This window comes from Talpa occidentalis, unplaced genomic scaffold (genome assembly GCF_014898055.3).
Source record: "Talpa occidentalis isolate TD23 unplaced genomic scaffold, MPIMG_talOcc4v2.1 talOcc4.3, whole genome shotgun sequence".
In the NCBI taxonomy this organism is placed as follows: Eukaryota; Metazoa; Chordata; class Mammalia; order Eulipotyphla; family Talpidae; genus Talpa; species Talpa occidentalis.
This window is the reverse complement of record NW_023603184.1, coordinates 147611080-147634160: the sequence shown is the minus strand read 5'-3', so window position 1 is coordinate 147634160 and position 23081 is coordinate 147611080. Positions and strand designations below refer to the sequence as shown.

At 51.9% G+C, this 23081-nt stretch overlaps 1 protein-coding gene across 3 annotated transcripts in view; it reads right to left on the bottom strand.

Moving 5' to 3' along the window:
• Positions 1–398: 398 nt before the first annotated feature.
• EFHD1 (EF-hand domain family member D1) overlaps positions 399–23081 on the bottom strand; it is a 32327-nt gene continuing 9644 nt past the window's right edge. For all 3 annotated transcript variants that reach the window (XM_037521935.1, XM_054699191.1, XM_037521936.1), the window contains exons 2-4: positions 15826–15973; positions 8092–8226; positions 399–1623 (exon numbers count right to left, since the gene is read on the bottom strand). In XM_037521935.1, coding sequence (XP_037377832.1) covers positions 1489–1623; positions 8092–8226; positions 15826–15973 — 418 coding nt within the window. In that variant the 3' untranslated portion in view covers positions 399–1488. The remainder of the gene's footprint in view (positions 1624–8091; positions 8227–15825; positions 15974–23081) is intronic.

Genomic DNA, 23081 nt, shown 5'->3' with positions numbered 1-23081 from the left:
GAGAGCAGCTCTTGGCTTATGCAGAAACAGAATAACCCTCTGTAGGGAGCTAAGGGTGTTCTCTAAGGACAGGGGTCCTTAGCCTGGTTCCCCCAAACACTCTGGCATTACACATGGGAAGGAGCGCTCGTCAGCCTTCACCCATCTCAAGGGGCCTAGTAAGCCAGAGAACTTAAACAGATCTTACCTGCAACTGACAGAATCCTCAGTGACAGACAGGGACAGACGAGTTCAGTACTCAGAATGCCCTGGAATGAGAACCAACCCTGTAGTTACCTCTTCTAACTGTACTTCAGCGACTCAGTGTCAAACAGAACCCGGACTAGACTTGGCCCCCAAGAAAACACTCTCCTCTCCCAATTCGAAGAAGACTGGAAGCACACTGAGGTGAAGGCAAAGTTCATCTGCACAGCTTTATTTAAAAAGAAACAGCTGTAAGGTAGAAACACCCATGTTTTCTTCATGGTAAAGACAGCAGTTACAAAAGAGAAGTAATAAATAGGACGTTAGGAAATTATTTTTAAAAATACAACAAACCCCTGGTATTTGTGAGCAATCCCAAGAACGAGCAGCCCGTGAAAGCTGGTGCTGGTGGTAAGAACATCTTCACTTCCACTGTGGAGCAGTTGCTGGGACGTGACTAGATGATGAAGCTGGTCGTGACTTTTGGGATTTTGAAAGGTTCTGGATATGTCACGTGGGAACGTCCAGGGTCTACTGCCGTATGATTTGCATAGAGTCAGCGTTAACAGGAATGCTTCGACGCTTATTAGGACTTCTAATTATTCTTTCACTCTTACAGTTAAGTAGTACAGTGTTTTGGAGTCGAGAAGAGGCTGGACTGGGAAACACGTATGGAGGGGGTGAAGAGGACAGGAGAAAGGCGATGGGCAGGTTGAAACTTCCAGTCTTTTCTCTATCATGTCATCTGGGCAGCGTGCCATGGGCCCTGCTGGAGAGGAGACAGGTTGGGGCCCAACCTGGCTCCCATCAAGCCTCCCCAAGGTCAAAGGGAAGAAGAGCAAACAAAAGGCACGTGGGAGAGTCAGGTCCAGTGAGAACAGGTGGTTTGATGGAAGGCAGACAGGAGGGAGCAGTCCAGACACGAGTTACCCAAGGAAACAGGCACCATGAATCCTAGTCCTCCAGGACTAGGCCTGCTCCAAAGACGGCCAGAGGAGGATCTGTACAAATTAACACCGCCGACCACTCTTCGAGGTAGAGTGGTAGAGGGACATAAAAAAAGCAAAGGCCAAGTAAAGGCACTTTCTGGCTACAGAGAAGGGCGGAGGGAGGCGGCAGGAGCCAGCAGGCAGCTGGACCCTGGGAAGAGAGTTACCACCACGAGGTTGAGGACTTTGCACTGGGCAGAGGTGTGGAGGCTGGCTGGGGCGGGGGCCAGTGTGGTGAGGATGCCCAACCAGTTTCCCAGGGGGCAGGGAGAGCATCTGTGAGGCACAGCTGTGGACAGAGGTCAAGGGCATCTGCCTATGCACTGAACGTGGCCTTCAGTTCCCGGAAGGCGGCCTGGCGGACCCTCCTCTTCTCCTCCTCTTGTTTCCGCTCTTCTTGCTCAGCTTTTAACTCGGCTTCAAACTTACTGGCAGAGGCCAAAGCTCGGACCTGCAGAGAAAAGGACAAAACAGACCCAGCGTGTGAGGGAGGGGAGAGCAGCGTGGACATGGAGAAGTGCATCAAATCAAACTCTCGGATGTGTCCAGCCATACGACATGGGCCCTGGTCCTGCTGGGGAGAGGGCCCCCCAACAAACACTCCTCCAGTCATCTGCTTCTCCTGAAGTTTGCTTCAGAACAGCAAGGATGCTTTGTCCCCGCCCCTGCCTGCTCCTGTCTTCATTCCCGTATCAGGACTGTTTAACATCCCCCTGTTACCCACTGTAGTTCTGCCCTTACTTTCATGATAATATTGTTTAGTTCTGGGGGGTGGGGGAGACAAATGAGCTCCCTGCTAGGATGAGTGTGGTTGCATCCCTCTACCTGCGGCCATATGCATCTTCCCTAGATTCAACACTGCTTTTATGTGGCCCACTAAAATATTCAGCTTTCTCTCAATCTATCCAAATTTGCTTCCAAATCTGATGTTTTTGTTGGTGTAGTGAATAGGATATGGTGCCATTTTTTTAAAATCTTATTTTCTGGGCATCCCTCGTGGCACAAGGGGTCAAACACAAGGGGTTAAACACAGCATTTAGTCAAGCCACCTGTTCTGTTCCCCACTCTGTCTCTGGTGGGTCCTCTCACCCCCCACACCTCTGGCCTGTACCCCAGTTCTTGTATGCATAAATAAATCTTAAAAAATATTACCCTTACAACCTTAATATTAATTTCAAATGTCATTATTCCATTCCATTTCTTAATGTTCTCAGATCCTTACTGTTATATTCATGAAATTGATTTTTTTTAGGATGCATTGTTTTCATTTGGTTTTGTTAGGAGAATCATAGCTTCAGAGAATGAATGTGATACAATCATTGTCAGTCGGTTTAATAGATTTTTTGTAACATGGTACAATATTGAGAAATGGATCCCTTAATGCCACAGCACTTAGCTCTGTGAGGGGCAGAGTGTGGGCTGGGCAGATTTGATAACTTTCTACTTATAAATGTCTTTATGATTCACCATATTTCCACTCATTGTCTAAAAAACAGCTTGAATGTGACTCTGGTGGGAGTGTTACACCACATGGCTCAGCGGCCTCTCCTGTTTCACCCACTGCTCCCCTCAGCAGTGTATTTCAGTCAATCTGCCTGTTCTGTTCCCCACTCTGACTCTGGTGAATCCTCTCACCCCCCACACCTCTGGCCTACACCCCAGTTCTAATATGCATAAATAAATACATCTTTTTAAAAATGCAAATTAAATCTTAAAATGTGTAATGTTTATAGCTTTCACCCTATGCATTGCTCCACAAAAAATGAGGGAATGTTGTTCCAATATTTAAAAACTGTTATCAAATTCAGCAAAGAATTTGCTCACGTCATTGAGAAGTGAGCAAACTTCTGACATATGTCTTCACTTTCGCTTCCAGACTCCAACAAGATATCAACCAACATTCGTACTGGAGTTCTATTCTTTTTCTCAGTTGCCACCAAAGGCTGGCTACAGACACAAGAGCCCGGCAAAACCAAGGAGTCATTCTTTTGAGACCCCATAGGTGACAGGGAGTCTGCCATCTACATAACAGTGGGTTGTCGGAAAAACCATGACGCATTTTTTGCTATGAAAAACATAGAAAAAAATGCATCATGACTTTTCCGACAGCCCAATATTTGTATTATTATTTGTAAATTGCGCCACTTATCCTTCACATCAACTCAGAGAGTCAACTGCCTGACATTTACCAACGAACCAGGGTTTCAGCCTCAACTTCCTCGCCTGCCAAGTGAGACAGTGTCTCCCGCCCCCAGTGTCATGTGAACGTCAGATAAGACATGAACGGCACGTGCTCAGCAGGGGGTCTGCCCCCCCTTCCACACCCTGTGTTTGTTCACCACCATGCACCCAGCTGTCTTGCCCAGGACAGAGGGAGCGGGGCCCTGAAACTCCTGCAGGCTGGGGTCATCGTCCCTCCCATCAGCCCACTCTTTCTTTCCCTTCACCATTTCCCGGTGACTGAAAACACACCAACATCATCTAAATGCACCAACATCACCTAACGCACCACACCATCATGAAAAATAAACCAAAAACTTCTTCTCTGACCCCAAGATACCACCCACCACCCCTAGTCTGGGTCTCCTCTGCCAACTTTCTAGACAGAAAAGCAGCCATCATGAGATTTTTTAAAAAGGTTTATTTATTTATGCATAAAAGAGCTGGGGTGCAGGCCAGAGGTGTCAGGGGTGAGAGGATTCACCAGAGACAGAGGAGGGGGCAGAACGGGCAGACGACTGAAAGCACTGCTGAGGCGAGCAGCAGGGAGACAGGAGAGGTCTGCTGTGCCGTGTGGGTAGCTGCCTGGCCAGGGATCGAACTCGTGCTGCAGTGGCTGGTGATTGCTTAATAAGTGCTGAGACTTTAACCCCTGCGCCATGTGGGTGAGCTCCCTGGCCAGTATGGAACCCAGGCCACTCAAGCCGCAGCCCCAGTAGTGTGATAGCGCTGAGACTCACCCCCTATGCCACCAGGGAGCCCCCGCACCTTGTCCTATTGTAATCTGCCCTCCACAGCAAGCCTCCTCTCCACACTCTCCACTCGGCCCACTCAACGGGCCCAAGGCCATTGTTCTGGCCTTGTCTGATGTAATCTCTTCTTGAAATTGCTCTCAACTTCCAAACTAGCATTTCCTCCAGCGTTTCCTTGTATTTCTGGTTACCTCCTCCTCACAGTCCGGCCACCATTATCCCCCCACAGGTCCTTCTCTTCTAATTCTCGGGCTCTACCGTCTCTTTTGTGGCGATGGCTCCTGGGTGTGCTCCACGCCTCCCTTCTGTCTTCCTGGAGGGGCTCTCCCACATGTGGTCCAAGAGTCTAGGGGGGACTGCCCCACCCTTGGGCTCCGGGAGAGAGAACCCGATTGGGTTATAACATCTCAGCCTTGCCCGTGGCCAGCCCAGCACCGTCCTCTCGCAGAAGAGATTAGCGTGACCCTCGGTCTCTAGGCTCCTCGTCTTCCCAGGTGGCAGAATCACAGGTGGGCATGTGGGTTCCTAGCAAAACAGCCATGCTGGAGCCTCCCGTGCAGCTGGGGGCGGTGTGTTCTGTCCAACAGGACGTGAGTGGAAACTGGGGGTGGAAACTACATGGCCCCAAAACTGCCTTTCAAGTGGAGGGATGTAGTAGTACTAGTTATACACTAAAACCCAGTTTATGGGCCTCCCTGGTGGCGCAGGGGGTTAACTCTCAGTGCTATCAAGCAATCACCAGCCACTGCAGCATGAGTTCGATCCCCGGCCAGGGAGCTTACCCACATGGCGCAGCAGACCTCTTCGGTCTCCCTGCTGCTCCCTCAGCAGTGGATTTCAGTAAAATCCACCTGTTCTGCTCCCCACTCTGTCTCTGGTGAATCCTCTCACCCTCCCCCCACCTCTGGCCTGTACCGCAGCTCTTGCATGCATAAAGAAAAATAAATCTGAAAAAAAAATAATAAAACCCAGTTTATACCTTTTCTCTTCAAACCATTCCCACACTTGGGGGGAGGGGATTCCTGTCTTGATTTTTTAAAAGACTGTCAACTCCCTCCACACAGCTCTGCCACCTTCTCCGGTTTTGCGCCCCACCTCCCCATCACGTGGTCTCAAGCACCGAGAGTTCCGGATTCATCCCACTTGCTCCCCAGCCCCATGGGCTCTATCCTCGCTTAACCTGCAATTCTCCAGACATCTGAGGATGCCTGTCTGAGTTCAGCCTCTCCCAGGCAAGTCTGTCCCTGGCCACCCCAAGGCCCTGCTCAACACCCCCAAGGGCGTGAGGCCTCCAGCTGTGTGTTCCAAGAGGGCTGTGCGATGGAAACCTGCACAGCTGGCTCAGCTCCACGTTTCCGGCCCCCCACCCCGAGAAACCCCAGGTTCCATCTGGGTGGGGCCTGGGGCTGGTCCACAAGGGGTGCAGGAGTCAGCAGGCTGGAGAAGGCCTAACCTCAGGGGAGCTCAGAGCACTCTGCCCAATGGCGTCCAGTGAGGACAGTGGACGTCCTTAACCTCTGTGCCTCGAGGCTTCCTCCGGCCGTTCCCACGATGGGAGTGCCTCCCTCCCTTGATTACAAGGTGACTCCTCATTCATCTCTGAACATCTGTCACAAATGTCAGCTCCTTTATGGCCCTCTCCCAAATTTGAGTGATGATGCCTTCCATTCGTCATTCATGCAAACGTTTATGGAGGGCCATTATCCAGCAGGCATGTAATTACCAAGATAAACACCCACTCTGCCTTTGAGTCTGGGTGAGGAGGCAGACCATAAACACAGCCAGTTCACAAAATTTTATTGTTGTTCTTTTCATCTTTTCTACTGGTTATAAAAAAAAAAAACAACGCATGCATGTTATAAAACATTACAAAAATATATTTAAAAAAAAAGTCCCTCACCCCTGCCTAGTACTAATACGTTGGCATGGAATTATCCCGGCAGTATTTAACATGCAACAAAATGGGACCTGAAACACGCTGCCTGCTGGGCCCGTCTGGACATCAGTCCACACACATCCGCTTCCACAGCTGCGGCCGTGTGGACTCCGTTCCTGGAGATGGGGGTTTGATGTTTCCAGATTTTCTCTACTACCCACAATGCTGCGTCTGCAGGTCTAGCACGCTGGCCTGTATTTCATCAGGGATAAAATCCTAGACGTAGCTTCCACGGCAGAAGGATATGAAATGGTGACAGCCAGCCTCAGCTGCTTTCCAGAAAGCTGAGCCAAGTGGTCCCCTTACCAAGATTGCCGGAGCCAGCGAGCCTGGGGCAGATCGGTGATAACAGGCTTCATTCAGAAAGGGATGGGCTTTGGCCCTTGGGAGACTCGGGAAGGAGCCAAGAGGAGGCAACACTTTCAAGGGGTCTTAAAGAATGAGTAGAGTTTTCTAGGAAGCCGCCTTAGAGGGGCGTCGCTGGAGAAGAAACAGCAGGCAAGGAGGGCTAGTTTGAGGAGGCAAGACTGTTGGAAGAAATGCACACAGTGGGAGGGGAGGCAGAGCACGGGCCTGCTGAGCCGTCTCGAGAGGCCTTCCCGCAGATGTCCGAGAGCCCGGCTCGGGCACGGGGAGGAAGTGTCCTGCTCACTGTGCGGGGGCTCAGGTCTGGGCACCTGCCAGGACATGCAGATTTGCAAGTGTGGATTCATGGGATGAACGCGAGGACGCGCCTCTCTGCCAGGCTGAGTTGGCTCTCCTCGCTGGAGGCGAGCGTGCCCTGGGGAGGCCAAAGTTGTATCTGACACCCCCTTGCAAAGGAGCGGCTTCCCCAGGTCTCGTGAGGAGCCTGGCGCTGCTGCAGTTGGGCGGAAGCATTGCTCTGCCTTGAGAAAGGCCCAACCGATGTCAGGATTGGGCCCTGGGGCTTGGGTGAATGGTGCCATGAAGCCCTCAGAAAAAGCCCTCAGTAGAAAAGATGAAAAGAACAATAATAAAATTTTGTGAACTGGCCTGTCCCTGAAGCCCTCAGACGCCTCAGGAATCAGGCCAGACGCCTCAGGAATCAGGCACAAGGGGGCCGCTGCAATTCACAGTGGGCGCGGGATGTGTCTCCAAGCCGCACCACAGAGAAGTGGACGAGAGTCCTGCTTAGGGGCCTGAGCAGGCTGGGATGTGACAACGTGGACATTTGGTCTCTGAACAAACCTCTGGGATAAGCCAACAAGTCTCACGAGGCCAGCTCCTGGCGCAGCGGCAGGGAGCCCGACAGCCCGTATCTGTGAGCCAGGCATTGCAAAGCACTCGGCCACAGGAACTCCTCTAACCTTCACAGCAATCCGACAATCGTCCCCATCATACAGATGAGGAAACTGAGGCAGAGACAGTAAACGGGGTGAGTGAAATAGGCAAGATAAACCCAGGCAGCCTGGCCCCCTGAGCCGCACATCTCTGGGATCTGGAGAACTTTCTTGATCTCTTTCAGCAGATGAAAAGGGCAGTGTCCAGCCAGGGCTGGGCACTGGCACACACCAGATACATGTTTAGTGACTGGAAGAACAAGGAATGGAAGCACCCAGAAGGATGCTGGGACTGTGGAGGTTGCTCCCAACTCCCAACCCTGTGAATGGAGCAAATACCAGATTCCTCCCTGCCCCGTTATCCCCTTGTTTACATACGGGTATTGAGATGCAAACATGGAGGTAATTAACTATTCAAGCAACTGAACAGTAGCTTGGGGAGGAAAGAGAGTTGATCTGAGAGCATCATACCAGTAAATCTGCTGAATCTGAAACCAGCCCAATTGCATTTACCATTTGTCATTTTCCGTTTTGTTTTTCATTTTCAGATCGCTCACACATACACCCTCACTCCTAGGTATTGTGCACGACGTGTGTCTCTTGAGCTATTGCTGTTCTGCTGTCCTAGGGGAGTTCCCTCCATAGCCCCTGACTGGGAGCTTCCATCACAGGTGGGCAGAGGAAAGCTCCCATCACAGGGGGGCACCTACCTTGGCTTCAAAGAAGTCCTTGGCACCCTTGACGCCCTCCAGGGCAACATTGATCTCGGACAGCTTTGCCAGCGCCATCAGACCACTGTCCTCCTGCAGCTCCCCCGCGGCAGCCTTGTGGAATATGAGCAGGAACTGCAGAGAAGGGTGGGCTAGCATCAGGGCCAGGGTCACGGGGGTGAGCAGCAGTCCCCTCTTGCCAAACCCCTAAAATGGGGTGTGTATGTGGGTGGGGGGACAAATCGGTTCCCTTTCACACTCAGCAATGAAAACATGCCACTCTTCACAGGATGCAGGGAACTGGGCGCCCTCACTCCAGGGGTTGGGAGTGTCAATCAATCAAACTTTTGGAAGGGGACTTGGTGAAATGTTGACCAAAAGCAAATTTCCCTCCCTCGGACCATTAATGCCACTTGTACCCCTTGGAAACGTTTACATGATAGTTCAAGAAGCGTTACCTATAAAAGCTGAAAATTGACAACATCCTGTTTTTTAAAGCCATGAATAAAAATAATCTAACAGATCTGTATTACTGGTTTTTTTAAATGAACTGATTTTAGATTTCTCATATTTTTGAGATCTTCCTTATTTTCCATGTATCTCTTTCTCAGTATTTTCTAAGAGATCTCTATCGAACCTGGTTACTTCAAATACTTTAGCACAGCCACCTGCCTTTTAATTTTATTTCTGGTGATATTTGACTTCAAAAATCGATTTTTTTTTTGTCTTATGCTTAGAAAACTTCCTCCCCGCCAAGGTTACAGAAACAATCACCATGTTTTTGTCTCCTGCTCTTCTGACTCCTTTTTTTCACATGTAAATATTTAATCTCTGAAATTTATTCTGATCTATCATGTGAAGTTGATCATTAACCTTATTTTCTGTCAAATGGTTAGTTAGTAATTCCCACTTTGTTTATTGTATAATCCATCTTCCTCCAGCCTGGACTAAGGCTACCGTGGAATAATATTTTATTTATTTATCTTCATTATTTAAATGTTTTTAAATAAAAATAACATTTTGAATGAAGAAGTAAGTACTTGAAAAGGCAAGTTCCCCATCTCCCTGCCTCTCTCCCTTAAGGCAATTCATGATCTTTTACTTCTCTTCTTTAAAGTATATTTGTTCAGTGATAGAAGTTGGCTGACAAATAAATTATCTTTGTACTTGGCAAGAATCTGCAGGGACACCCCCAGGTCAACGCAGGAAGAGTCTTCCCGAAGGTTCCAGGAGGCCCCGGCGGTCAGGGAGTACCTCGGACCCTCTCCTCTGCCAGCTGGCTGCCCCGGGGCGCAGAACCTTGCCTTGAGGGAGCTGGAAAACGACGTCACTGTTTTTTCCCCAGAGGGCTCCCAATACCAACTTTCCCAATTTTCAATTTGGAAAAACTTCCACATTTTCCAACAGAATTTCCAAATTCCAACCCGGGAGACTTTATCAGCCAAACTCTTCACTTCTGACAGGAAATGAGTTTCCTTCCAATCGGTCTCCAGCTCCACCGCCCCCCCCCCCCCACAAAGCCTCGCTAATAAAGGTTTCTTTGTCATTCTTGCTTCGGGGTCCTAACTCCACTGTGGGTGCTGCCCAACAGGAAGCAAGGGGTGCGCCACACACCGCAGGACTAGTGACCGTGCAGAGGCCCCTGTGGTCAGCGGGGCTGGGCTGGGAAGCCACGTGGACCCGCCTGCAGCCTCAGAGTCTCTCACTAGAGGCCGGCAAAGACCAAGTTTGCTGCAGAGAGTGGAGCCAGAACACAGGCTCCAAAGAAGTCTTGGGTAAGGAGTGACTGGAAGGAGGTGAGGCGCCAGGAACAGGGTCAAGGCCAAGGGGTGGAGGGCCCGTCGTGGTGGGGGTCTCTGGGAAGAGACTGAAGAAGCAAAGACTCAGATCTCCAAATATGAGCCATAATTGGAGAGGCGGGAAATCCCAGTCATCAGGACCAAACCGGTCCTTGGAACAGTTTACAGGAGCCCCTCACCCTCACCCCCACCGCTCCATAAGGCCAACACAGAATAGGGGGCCCCTCCTTGGGGGAGATGGGGTGCTGTCCCCAGTTGAATGATGACCAAATGACCTGGGGTGGGTGACCATGCCTGAGGTTACAGGGGGGTCTTTCCCCCAAGCAGATCCTGGCCAGTGAGTTTTCACACTCATTCAGCCAGCTCTGCAGGTGACCCACAGCGGCCCTGTCACCCCTGCAGGGATCCCCAACCCTGGCCAGTTAAAAAGGAAAACAGGGCCTCCCTGGTGGTTCAAGGGGTTAAGCTCAGCACTGTGAAGTTACCCGCAGCCACTGAAGCACGAGTTCCATCCCCGGCCAGGGAGCTACCCACATGGTGCAGCAGACCTCTCCTGTCTCCCTGCTGCTCCCCTCAGCAGTGGATTTCTGTCAATCTGGCTGTTCTGCTCCCCACTCTGTCTCAGTGAATCCTCTTACCCCCCCACATCTCGGCCTGTACCCCAGTTCTTGTATGCATAAATAAATAAATCTTTTTTTAAAAAATGAAAAAAAAAAAAAACAATCCAGCTCAACCTGAAAATGTCCAGCCTTCCACACAGCATGCCAGACATTCCCACCAAATTTTATTACAATCACCAAGCTCTGAATGACAATTTCTCTAACTGCCCGGCCTTGTTTGTCTTCCTATTTATAGTCCACAAAGACTGGTATGTTGTGGAGAATTGGAAAGTGTCCTAGTTGTGACTATGAACAAAGGGTGGGGGAGCAGAAAACAAAGACACAGAGCGAGCACCCATGGAGCTCAGAGGCAGTTGCAGAGACAAGCTACCCAGTGCTCGGAGAAATGTGGGGAACTTCATTCGGTGCCTCTGAGCGGAGGGGAAGCGCCGGCCCTGAGTCAGAGGTCTGGATCCAGTGCAAGTGGCAGAAACAGCGCTGTATGTTGGGCTAAGCCAAAAGAAGGTCTTCGTTCTATTACAAGGAAGTCTCAAACTCCCCCCCCCCACCACCACCACCGGCCTTCCAGGCAAAATGCAGCAGCCTAGAAGAGGCCTGGGGCTGGGAGAGAGAACACTGTCTGGTGGAGGCCAGAGTCGCCAGTGCCTGTGTCTGGGCTACAGGGTGGGCACTGGCCACCCCACACTGTGTTACACTCCCAGAAGCCACCTGCAGGGCCAATTCGCAGGACTTTAGCCCAATTGCAAATTCTCGGGCTACAGAATCCTACTGACTTAGTCTGGCCAGGGTCCATCCACGATCCAGTCACCCCTGACCAGGCAGGTGGGCAACCCAGGGTGTGCAGGGATCCCCGCTGGGAGGGTGCTGTGGAAGAGACAGAGGGACCCACAGTTCCCAGCACTGACTGATGTCCAACCTTTATAAAAGCCACCGCAGGTCTGGCCCGCATGTCTGCTTTGAGGCAGAAGTAATGAATTAGTGAGGACTACAAGAAAAGGAGGAGACAACATTAAGGTTCTGCTGTCTGCTCCAAAGGGGATGAGGTGAGGCACCTGGGGCCTGAGTCTCCAGCACTGGAGCCTGGAGACAGGACTACTGCCATCTGGTCCACCCTCGCAACGTCACGAACACAAACACGCAGAAGCCATAAACGCTCTTTGGTGACCTGCTTTTGTCCCTACTTTTTACACCATCAGCACTGTTCTCTGGTCGTGAAATGCTGTGTTACAATTTCATTTATATTGGTTCCAAGTAGGCCAATTTCTAAAATGCCCCCAGTATATGTGTTATTTTCCTAATTAGAAGTGTTTTTCAAGAAAGATCCATTCCTTTGCCCATTGGGGAGAAAGAGCAAAATAGTGCTTGATAGTGTAGTGACATGCCCCACACATCAAAAAATATTTATTTGCTGTGACTTGCTTGGATGGAATTAATCCAAAGGGGGGAAAAGGGAAGAGAAACAATCACCAGGCACCTACTAAGTGCCGGGTTGTGGGGAAGGAAGTACAGAAGGGAGCACTTTCATCTCCCTGGCAACCCAGTCCCAGTGATGAGGGTGGGGCTGCTGCTGTCCAAGGGACCCTGAGCATGTGACCTGCTCCTACCCAGTCACAGTATCCTGATGCAAGGATTGGTCTAGGAAGTGGGCGTGTATCCCCACGAGGGCAGATCAGAGGCCTTCTCCCAGGACTGGTGTGGACTCTGGAATAAAGAAACCCTTTGGGGTCTCCCTGGTGGCCTGGGGTTAAGTCTCAGCGCTATCACTGCTAAGGGCTGAGTTCGATCCCTGGCTAGGGAAAACTGACCCACATGGCACAGTAGACAATTCCTGTCTCGACTGCTGCTCCCCTCAGCAGTGGATTTCAGTAGATTTGCCTGTTCTGCTCCCCACTCTGTCTCTGGTGAATCCTCTCACCCCTCCACACCTCTGGCCTACATTGCAGTTCTTCTATGCAAACCCCCCCCCCAAAAAAAAACCAGAAACCCTTTGTTTCTGGCTCAACCTGCAATGTTACCAGGAGTTGTGGGGAGCATCTCAGCAGCCGCCTGGATGTGGGAAGCCAGATGAAGTGGACACAGAAGAAAGCAGTCAAGACCCGGCCAGAGAAAAGACCCCAGGTTATTTGTGCCTGGAGCACTTCCTCTGTCTTCACCTCCCGGGTGTATGAGCCAGTTGTCTTTCCTATTAAGCTTGCTGGCAGTCTTGCATCCAAGAGTTCTGATGCAGACATAGAAAGAGCATCATTTCACAGCATTCAGCAGGAAACTGTTAACATCCCTATTGATTTTTAACTTTTATTTTTATTTATTTATTTATTTATTTTGTTGGACCCTTGCCGGCGGCGGGGGAACAAACTGGCGCTGCAGAGGCTGCGGGCAGCCTTGCAGCCCAGCGCTCAACCACTGCACCACCAGGGGAGGCCCTTAACTTTATTTTTAAAAAAGATTTATTTTTATTTATTTATGCATACAAGAACTGGGGAATAGGCCAGAAGTGCGGGGTGAGAGAATTCACCTGAGACAGAGTAGGGAGCAGAACAGGCAGATGTACTGAAATCCACTGCTGAGGGAGCAGCAGGAAGTCAGGAGGGGTCTGCTGTACCATGTGGGTAGCTCCCTGGCCGGGGATCAAACGCGTGTCACAGTGGCTGGCGATAGTTTGATAGCCCTGAGACTCTAACCCCAAGGGGCCGCTGGGGGCCCCTTGCTTTTTAACTTTAAACAAAATTTTATGACACAAAGGCTGTCAGATCATCGGTTAGTCCTCTGTTTAGTGCATCCTTATTCTTACTCAGCACAGAAAAGCTGCTTCCTAACTCCCCTGGGGATGGCTGATAAGCACTAAGATCCTGCTTTTAACAGAAGAACATTAAAAATGTCTCAGCAATTTAAGGGGAAGCAGTACCTTGGTAGGGAGTTCTTGGGTTCAGTCATCAGGAATATACAACTGTCTTTTTGTTCAAAAATACAAAATAAGTAATTTGGAGGCAGGGACAGCAGGAAACCATTACATGTTGTCAACTTTTGAAGACAGAAAAGCTCGGGGTGGTAAAGATGAAGGGTGTGAACCTGTATCTCTGACTTCTAGACCATCTTACAAACCAGTGTTACCTCAATTAAAAAATGCAATAAAAAACCAATAAATAAAACATTAAAATAAATGACAGGTAAAGACAGAAGGACAGCTGGAAACCGCTTGCGGCTCAGCTGAGGAGGGTGGAGGGTGGAGGCCTGGGCCCAGCCTCCTTCAGACTCATGAGCACAGGCTTGGCTCCATGGGCCCCCAACACGGTGGAGACTGGGTGAGAGGGGCCGCCAGCAGCTGGTCAGTCTCTGGAGCCCATGGCACACATACCCACACTTCCAGATCCTGTACTTCCAGACAGACCACTGGACAGGGGGCCATGACGGGGCTCCGACCTGCCAGAGGAGATGTCCCGGCCTCCAGTTCCACCCCTGGGCCTGCTGGCCACACCAGCCACTCGCTGAAAGCTCACCAAGTGTCTTGGATACAGGGCGGAGCACACCGGGGTGACTCCTGGGCAAAATGGGGTGGGGGGGCTGGTGGGTGACTTGCAACATCTCTAAACCCCCTGGATTTCTTTTCCCAAGGTCACACGTTTGCTGCAGCATTACTGCAGGTGTCACCAAGGCAAAGCTTGTGCTTTGTGCCCCAGGAGAGCTGGTCAGGAAAGAGCCTGTGCCCGGTGGTCAGTGACACAGGAGCCAAACAAGAGGCGGTGGTGGCAGGCAGCTAGGAAGGCCGGGCTAGGGGAGAGGGCAGAGGCTACAGCCCAGGTCCCGTCCTGAGCGTGGACAGGACTTCAGGCCAGTGCTGCTTTCTAGGTAACTCTGGCTCCTGAGCTCTGAATGAGAAGACGGGCCTGGCCTATCCTGAGGGGGAAGCCCGACACGGGTTTTCCTTACTCTGCTCTCTGCACATCTGCCATTCTGGAACAGAAGAGACTTGCGAGATTCCAGAGATGATTTGTGGCTACTGGAGGCAAAGCCAGTTTCCCCACAGCTGGGGGGGGCGGGGGAGTCACAGCTGCGAAGACCCCTGGGAGGGACTTTCAAAGGCCCTGTCTCTCCTGGACAGAGGAGCAGTCCTTGGCCAAAGGTGTCACCATCACAACCAGGATGCCAGGCGACACTGTCCCTGCAATGGCCAAGGTTAAATGCCAGGAAGCAAGGACAGGCCTCTGTGCCCAGCCCAGGGACTCAGCTGAATCAGGCTGGAGAAGGAGACCAGCTGGGCGAATGCTCGAGGCTTCAGCCCAGATGTTATCACCCCGGAGTTTCCCACCACCAGGTGACACCAACATCGAGACCTTTCCAACCAAACCAAACATAAAACGTGGAGTTCTCTTCCTTGGGGGGCAGCATCCTTGCCATGGAAGAAACCCTGCGGCTTTGAGACTCCCCCCCCCACCCCATATAGTGATTGGCTTTCTCACCAAGGTTCTCAACCATGGTGGTGGGGGTTGGGGTGGGAGGACAAGCTCCAAACCTCCTTTTTTTTTTTTTTAAGATTTATTTATCTATGCATCAAGAGCTGGGTGTAGACCAGAGGTACAGAAGCATGAGAGGATTCACCAGAGACAGAGTGGGGAGCAGAACAGGTGGGTCTACTGAAATCCACTGCTGAGGGGAGCAGCAGGGAGACAGGAGAGGTCTGCTGCGCCATGTGGGTGGCTCCCTGGCCAGGGATCAAACTCGTTCTGCAGATAGCTTCACAGTGCTGCAACTTAACCCCTTGCGCCACCAGGGAGGCCCCTCCAAACCTACTTGTATGTTCCCGAAAGACACCTATGCCTACAAAATTTTCCCTGCAATTCCAGTGGTTCAAAGGCCAAAAAGTCTCCTCTTGGATTGTTGAGAGGTGGGGGTCCAGAGGCTAAGGTTAAGACCTTTATTCAGTTGCCTTTTCTCCCAATTTTTGTTTATCATAGAAACTTAATTCTATGTTTAAACTTAATTCTTAAGTTTAACTTAACATTAAACTTAATATGCAAAGGAGTTTAAAATTATGAAACCACTAAAACTTTGCTCCCATAAATACCCACAGAGACCATGCTGATGAACTTCCCTCCAGATTTCCTACAATTTTACCCAAACACAGTCATTCTGCCCCCTGATTGTCACTGAGCATTTTCTTGGCCTGCACCGAGGTTCACTCATGCCCGAAAGCTGGTTTTAAAATCAGACTAAAGGTTAAATAACCAAGCAGCCTCTAGGAGGCCAAAGCAACATGCACTGTGATGTGAGGGTCCTGGGGACTCCCCGAGGGGCTCAGGACCGCAGGGTGCAAGTACCTCACGGAAGCTGAGTTTGCCATCGAAGTCTTCGTCCACCTCCTTGATCATGCTCTTCAGGCCCAGGTGGGTCTGGGGGGCCCCCAGCTTCTCCATCATCAGCTTCAGCTCCATCAGGTCAATGAAGCCATCTCGTCCGGCGTCATACCTGCAGGACAGGACAGAGGTCACTTGTGACCCTCAAATGTGTAATTCCCTTGGCTGCCTTTATTGAAAAATGACTTGAAATGCTCCCTGCTTTGCAGTGCCCCCTTCAGCCACCCCAACAGAAGGGACTCCTCTCTTCTTGAACATTGTGTCTTAGGACACAATTCAGAGAGTGGATTTTGTACTGTTTGTTTTCCTGTCCTTTGTGCCTTTAACTAGATCGGAAGTTTCTTGAGGACGACACTTCTGAAATCAAGGGTGGGCCTTGATTTCCCCCAGTTTCAGTCAACAGACATAGACCGACTGTCTTGATGCTGGACAATGGGGGAACGAGCCCCAAGAACCCCCTAATTTCACAAGAAGTGGGAGACAGGCAGGTCCAGGCCCTCTGGTCAGGTGCTTTGTCCTCCGGGCCCTCCTCAGTGTCCAGGTCTGAATGGGCACATTTGTGTGAGTGACACTGAGAGAGGCCCCAGTTCTGCCCTCTCTGCTGAATTGGCCACAGAGCCAGCACCTCCGGCCCCACCCCCTGCCTGGGAACCTACCCGGGATCCAGGCCAGCTCTCTACTCCCTAGTACCAGGGTCAGCACCTCGGGGTCTTCTGTCCTCTGCTTTCTACCACCTTCTCCCCCTTCACTACACACTTAGGCGAGACCTCATGTTGCTCAGGCACTAAAACAAATCAGCTCACAGCAGCCAAGTGGTGGAAACAGCCAAGTGTCCTCGCGCACATGAGTGGATAAGCAAGATGCTGTCTCGCTGTAGGACGGGGAAGTCAGACCGTAGAATATTAGTCATGATAGAAGGAAAGTGATGCCACAGACGCCGCAGGGTGGTGACCCTTACGAGCCATATACTAGGGTGAAATGAGCCAGATGTAGGACTCGCAGGAGGCACCTGGGCAGGGAGAGGCACAACCAGAATAGCGCTTACCAGGGCGGGGAACATGGAAATGGGGAGTTATTGATCAATGGATTAAGCCTCCCTTTGGAATGAAGAGAAATTTCTAGAGACAGTTGGTGATGGTCATACCGGCATGTCATTGAGCCCTCCATTGTACACTTAGATGGCTAAGGCAGGCAGTTTTATGCATAATTTTGCACACTAAACAAATCAGGCTTCTTCACTATTGCCTGCTCCCACCCTCCACCCCCACCCCGGCTCCAACAACAAAGCCCCCCAGTGTTGAGACCACACCAGCATCCACCAAGAAATGCAGCCTGTGGGCAACTAGGAATCCAACATTGTAGGCTAGTGGTATTTAAGGCTCGTGGTTGGGCTGGCAAGGAGGCCCAGGACTCCCCAACGTGCCATTCCAGCCACTGTGACCATCTCATGCCATTGCTCCCTACCACCACCTCCACCCTCCTCAGCAGCATTTCTGTAGCCCGGGCAGGGAGCCAACCCTTCCTCCTCTGGCCTCCAACAGCACCCATTGTCTGCCCCCTCTGGGCCTCATCAGAGGCCACCCCCTTCTCCACCCTTCCCTTCCTCCTAACCCTGACCGCCTCCTGGCTTGGCAGGACTGCAGGATGAGATGCCACAGGCCGCGGCACCTGGGTGTCTGCTGGTAAGTTCTGAGGAAGCCGGAGGGTCAAGACAGGTGCTCTGGGCCTGGAAAGAGCAAACCACTTCTGGGTGTCCAGGAAGCAGAGAGTTTATGAAACACAGATGGGGCAGGCCGGGATCCAGTGCTATCATTGCATTTGGGCTGGTTTGGAGCCCTGACAGAAGGAAGCGAAGATTGCCACCAGTTCACTAAAAAATGACTCAGGGGTGGGCCTCACTTCCTTGATTTTTAACCTCCTTTCAAAATAACAATTTTACTGAGATGTTATTTGCATGTCATAAAATTCACTCTTAATGTAAACTGTTGCAGCCACTATGGAAACAGCACAGCGATTCCTAAAAAAAAAAAAAAAAAAAGACTAGAAATACCATATGGCCCAACTATCCCACTGCTGGATATTTTTGTTTTGTTTTGTTTTCTTGCATAAAGGAACTGGGGTGCAGGCCAGAGGTGTGGGTGTGTGTGAGAGAGAGGGAAGTCCACCAGAGAGAGAGAATAAGGAGTAGAACAGGCAGATCTACTGAAATCCACTGCTGAGGGGAGCAGCAGGTGAGACAGGAGAGGTCTGCTGCGCCATGTGGGTCAGCTCCCTGGCAGGGAATCGAACTCAGGCTACAAGGATGGGTGATAGATAGTGCTGAGACTCAATTCCTACACCACCAGGGAGGCCCTGGGTATTTGTTTCAAGAACACAATAATAACACTAGTTTGAAGAGATACATGCACCCCTATGCTCATAGCAGTGTTCTTTTCTTTTTGTCCCATTACCCCAGGACAGTCTGCTCCACTCCAGCCTGACCCCACACTCGGGGGGCGGGGACACGGGGCTGGTCCATGGGGGGGCACCCCTTGAAGGAAATCATGCACATTAGGCCCAGGGAAACCAGAGTTGCCTTCTGATGGTGCATTTAAACTTCCCAGGAACATCCCCAAAGGTCGGCCCCTCTAGGCAGTGTGTGTGACACCAAATGACAGACACAGGAAGAGCTTTCTGGCAAAACCAGCCAACTAGAAGGAGACTGAAGTAAGGAGAGCTCGGACCAACAGGCCGGAGGGAGGCTCTCTGTTACATGGAGCCCTAGTCACAGTAAACAGCTTTCTTTACTGTGGAACTTTCCAGAGCCTTCCATATGGTCAGGTGTCTGAAACCTACTCGGGAAACAGCACACACAGCCTCATCTCGGCACTTGGGATTTTCCACTGTGAAGGCGCATCTTGGCCACCTCGTGTTCCAAGGGAAACGCTTTTGGAAACACTTTGCAGGGCGGCACTATCCGGACCCCCACAGCCCCCTCTGTGCTGAGATTGTGAATCAGTGTCCTTGGTCCCTGTGTCCCCAGTACATGGTGCCCCTTCCAGCAAAGTTTGCAGACAAGAGGAGACTGAGGCCCCAGGGCTGGTCCATCATGTGGGTCCCTCGGGGGAAAGCAGAGCTGGGGGTGAGGGCTGGGAAGGGAAGGAAGACGGGGTCACTGGGAAGCTTAGGTGTAGAGACAGGATGGCCCCGGGAACAGCGGACAAGGTGGAAGAGGGACGAGGAGACAAGAAAGGGTTAAGGAACAACCAGGAACTTGTCCTCACACAGCTCAGGAAGGAGGGGGGCTTCCTGGCCCACCCCAGAGCCAGCGCAGCCTCCCCAGCACCCTGGAACTGCGCAGCGGGGGCTGGTCATGACCCTCCCCTCAGGCTCACAGCTCTGGAACATTCTCTAGGCCTAGGTCAGAAAGGGTCTCCGTCAAGTTGGGCAGCAGACTCAAGGAATTCCAAACTCCTTGAATGGGCAGGAAAACCTGTTTTCCACCACTTAGCTGAGCACGGCCCAGATGCAGAAACCTGTCGCCCCAGACCGAGAAAAGGGGGAAGATGCGACCACAGAAGAGGCCACTCGTGTCCCACCAGGAGCCACCCGCTTGGGCAGGAGGAAAGCCAGTGTGTAGACCTGGAGGAGCCTCTCCAGGCCAGGCAGGGCGGGGAAGGGAGGGGCCGAGCATTAAGTCGTAGGTAGGTTTATAAAGTGACTCCATTGGTGGCGACCCCGCCCCTCCGCGGGAGCTGGGATTTACAATCCAGGAGCGCATCCTTCCCTCTTCAAAGTGGCCTGAGAGGCCTGTCCACCTCCTCCGGAGGCCTGCATGCGCAGGGCAGGCAGCAGACCGCCCGGCTCTTCTCCCCTTAGGGTTTTCTCTCTGCTCCCCCGACACACCCGCGCTCGGCTCCCCGGGCCTGACAGGCTCCCTGGGCCTGACAACCAAGCCCAGCAGCTTCCAGCCCTTGGCGGTCGTCTCACACGCCAGCTTTCATCCTGCCCACCGTCCTGGGAGGCGGTAACAAGAGCCTCTGCGCTGACTGTGCACTCAGCTTACCAAGGGCCGGCGCGTGCTAAGTGGCCTCACTCCTTCATCACACCGGAAGCGGCCATTAGTCACCCCACTAGACAGAGGGGCGCGTGAAGGGCGTGGCCAAGTCCTTTCCTGAGGATCAGCACTAACCTGGGGCGTCCAAGCAGGTCCCCAGCTTTCCTTGGGGACAGGGAAGGCAGGAATTGGAATTGATCATTTGATGAGTTGGGACAAGGACCCCTCGACTCAGTGGGACGGAAGGGCGGACATCCACTCCCTTTGCCAGGGACGGCTGCAGACGGGCACAAATGACAGGGAGCCGCTGAGTCCTGGCCGTGCCTGGACTCCAAGCACCCCCAGGCCTTCGTCTCCAGCTGAGTGAATGCCAGTGACTCGTCTTACCACGCTTTGGAGAAACAGCTTTCTCAGCCCTTCAAATAGTTTCTTATTTGACCCTTAATGCTGAGGGATATAGTTGGGTGCTTGGCTGACAAGGAAACCAGGGCCTCTGGGGGTCACTGCTAGGCAGGTCCAGGAAGGTGCCCTCCGGGCTACTAGGGGACAAAGGGCCCTTCCTAGCCTGGGGTGTGAGACCAGGCCCCAAGGAACTGGGAAGGGGGTAGCAGGGGGAGGAGGCCCTAGGTCCATGCAGGCCTTTTTTTTTTTTTTTTTTTTTTTTTAAAGATTTAATTTGTTTATGTATGCACACAAGAGCTGGGGTGTAGGGGGGGAGGAGGGAGAGGGGACGTGGAATGAGAGGATTCACCAGAGACAGAGTGGGGAGCAGAACAGGCCGATCAACTGAAATCCACTGCTGAGGGGAGCAGCGGGGAGGCAGGAGAGGTCTGCTGCTCACTGGCCAGGGATCGAACTCCTGCTGCAGTGGCTGCCCCTAGCTTCATTGTGCTGAGACTTAACCCCTTGCACCACCAGGGAGGCCCCATGCAGGCCTTTCTTAAGAAGCCCCACCAGCCTGGACTTACCATCCCCACATTTCAAACCATCAGACTCTGTCCCTTCAAATGCCTGCAGGCTGATGGGCGGCCCTTAAAAGATTAGCTTCTCCCCTACCAACATCTTAGCTTCTTATACCAGTTTTTTCCCATAATTTGTTACCCTAGCATTTTCTGATTAAAGGCAATCCAGGCTACTAAAGAAAAAACACCCATAATCCCAAGACCTGAACCATTTTTGTTCCCTGGGGCTTCTTTCTAGCTTCACTCTGGAGGGTCACCGTTCCCCCAGGTTTTTGCTTTAGAATGTCCTTAGAAGACAACAGTCGCCGCAGGAACAGGAGAAGGGCGGGGTGGGGGGGGGTGGCTGGGAGCAGGGGCCAGATGGGCTATAGGCACAGGGAAGGCATGAAAGTGAAAAATATTTATAAAAATACGCATTAAATTGGGCCTCCCCGGTGGCGCAGCGGTTGAGCGCTGGGTTGCGAAGCTGCCTGCGGCCTCTGCGGCACCGGTTCGATCCCCGGCTGCTCCCCGGCCACCGGAGGAGGATCCCACATGGTGCGCAGATCTCTCCTGCCACCCGCTGCTCCCCTCAGCAGTGTACTTCAGTCCTTCTGCCTGCTCTGCTCCCCGCTCTGGCTCTGGTGAATTCTCTCACCCTCCCGCGCTTCTGACTGTACCCAGTGCATGTATAAACAAAACAAACAAACAAATATAATAAATAAATAAATAAGCATGCCTCTATTTAAAAAAAAAAAAAAATACGCATTAAAAAAAATCTCTCAGCCTGTAGGTTGCGTGTGTAGATGAATCAAGATTAGTCCTGACAACTGCTGAAGGCCGGTGATGGCTGCGTGAGACACGCGTGATGAAGTGAGGCTTCTGAGGGTAAGGGCTGAGGAGAGAAGGTGAAGGGCCAGGGCGGAGTTAGGGGCTGAGGTGGGGAAGTATGTCCTCAGCCTAGGGCCCCTGGGCCTCCAGGACATGTTAGGGAGGGAGCTGGGCCCTGTCCACCTGGGTTGGTTCTGCAGACACTGGCCTGGTGAGCTCACTGAGTGGGGAGCAAGGGCATGGAGGGCTTGGGGGAGCTAACACAGCTGGTGGGCCCTGACCCCGGCCAGCCATCAAGCAGGGAGTTGTTTCTAAAAGTAGTCCTTGTCTGCAGAGGGAGCAGACGGCCTCTGGGCTCCAGATTTGAAGAGCGGCCCACACCCACCTGGGCCTCAAAAGTCTTAGCATTCTGGGGGTCCCCGAATCCACAGCCTGCGCTGAGTGGCCATGAAGCCCTGACCATGACTCACAGCCCAGCCCAGCCTGCAACATACAATGGGGCTTCGGAGGGCTGGGGACAGGGTGGGGTGAGCAAGACCGGCTGAGATTCCCCTGAGATTGCCTCAGCTTCGATGGCCTAGGACCTGGGAGAGGCTCCTAACCCTCACCCCACCAAAGCCCAGCTAGTAACGGGACAGGAAAAGGCTCAGAGTCCGTCCCCAGTGTCCACCCAGTGCTGGGCCCCTCCTCCTGCTGTGAACCACTTGCTCTCTCCAGAGCCCCTGGGTTTTCTTGGTTTTCTCCTCACTATAACTATCCTGCCCCTAAAGAAGAAAGAAGCTGGCCAGCTTTTGTCTGCCTGGGGCAGACGAAGTTAACAAGCTTTAATACATCGAAAGAAAATACAAAATTAAAATGACACCCTATTAGATGGATGAAATTATTTACACAGTATATATTGATATAGGTTTAATATACAAGACACATGAAAAACTTATGTAATTCAATAAGAGACCAAACAGGGCCTCCCTGGTGGCACAGGGGTTAAAGACAGCACTATCAAGTTATTGCCAGCCACTGCAGCACAAGCTCGATCCCCCACCAGCCAGGGAGCTACCCACATGGCGCAGACCTCTCCTGTCTCCCCGCTGCTCCCCTCAGCAGTGGATTTCAGCAGATCTGCCTGCTCTGCTCCCCACGCTGTCTCTGGTGAATCCTCTCACACCCCCGCCCCCCCCCACCACACACACACCTCCGGCTTACACCCCAGCTCTAGTTGCATAAATAAATAAATCTTTAAAAAAAAAAAAAAAAAAAGATACCGGGCATTTAAGAGCAGATAAGTGGTAAAACACTTTCAAAAACCAGTAAACATCCCGAGGGCTCTGAGGTGAAGCAGAGGGGAGTGAAAGGAATAGGGGATACAGAAATGGGGGCCTCTCGGAGGGGGGCTCCTTGGGAGGTTGGCAGTA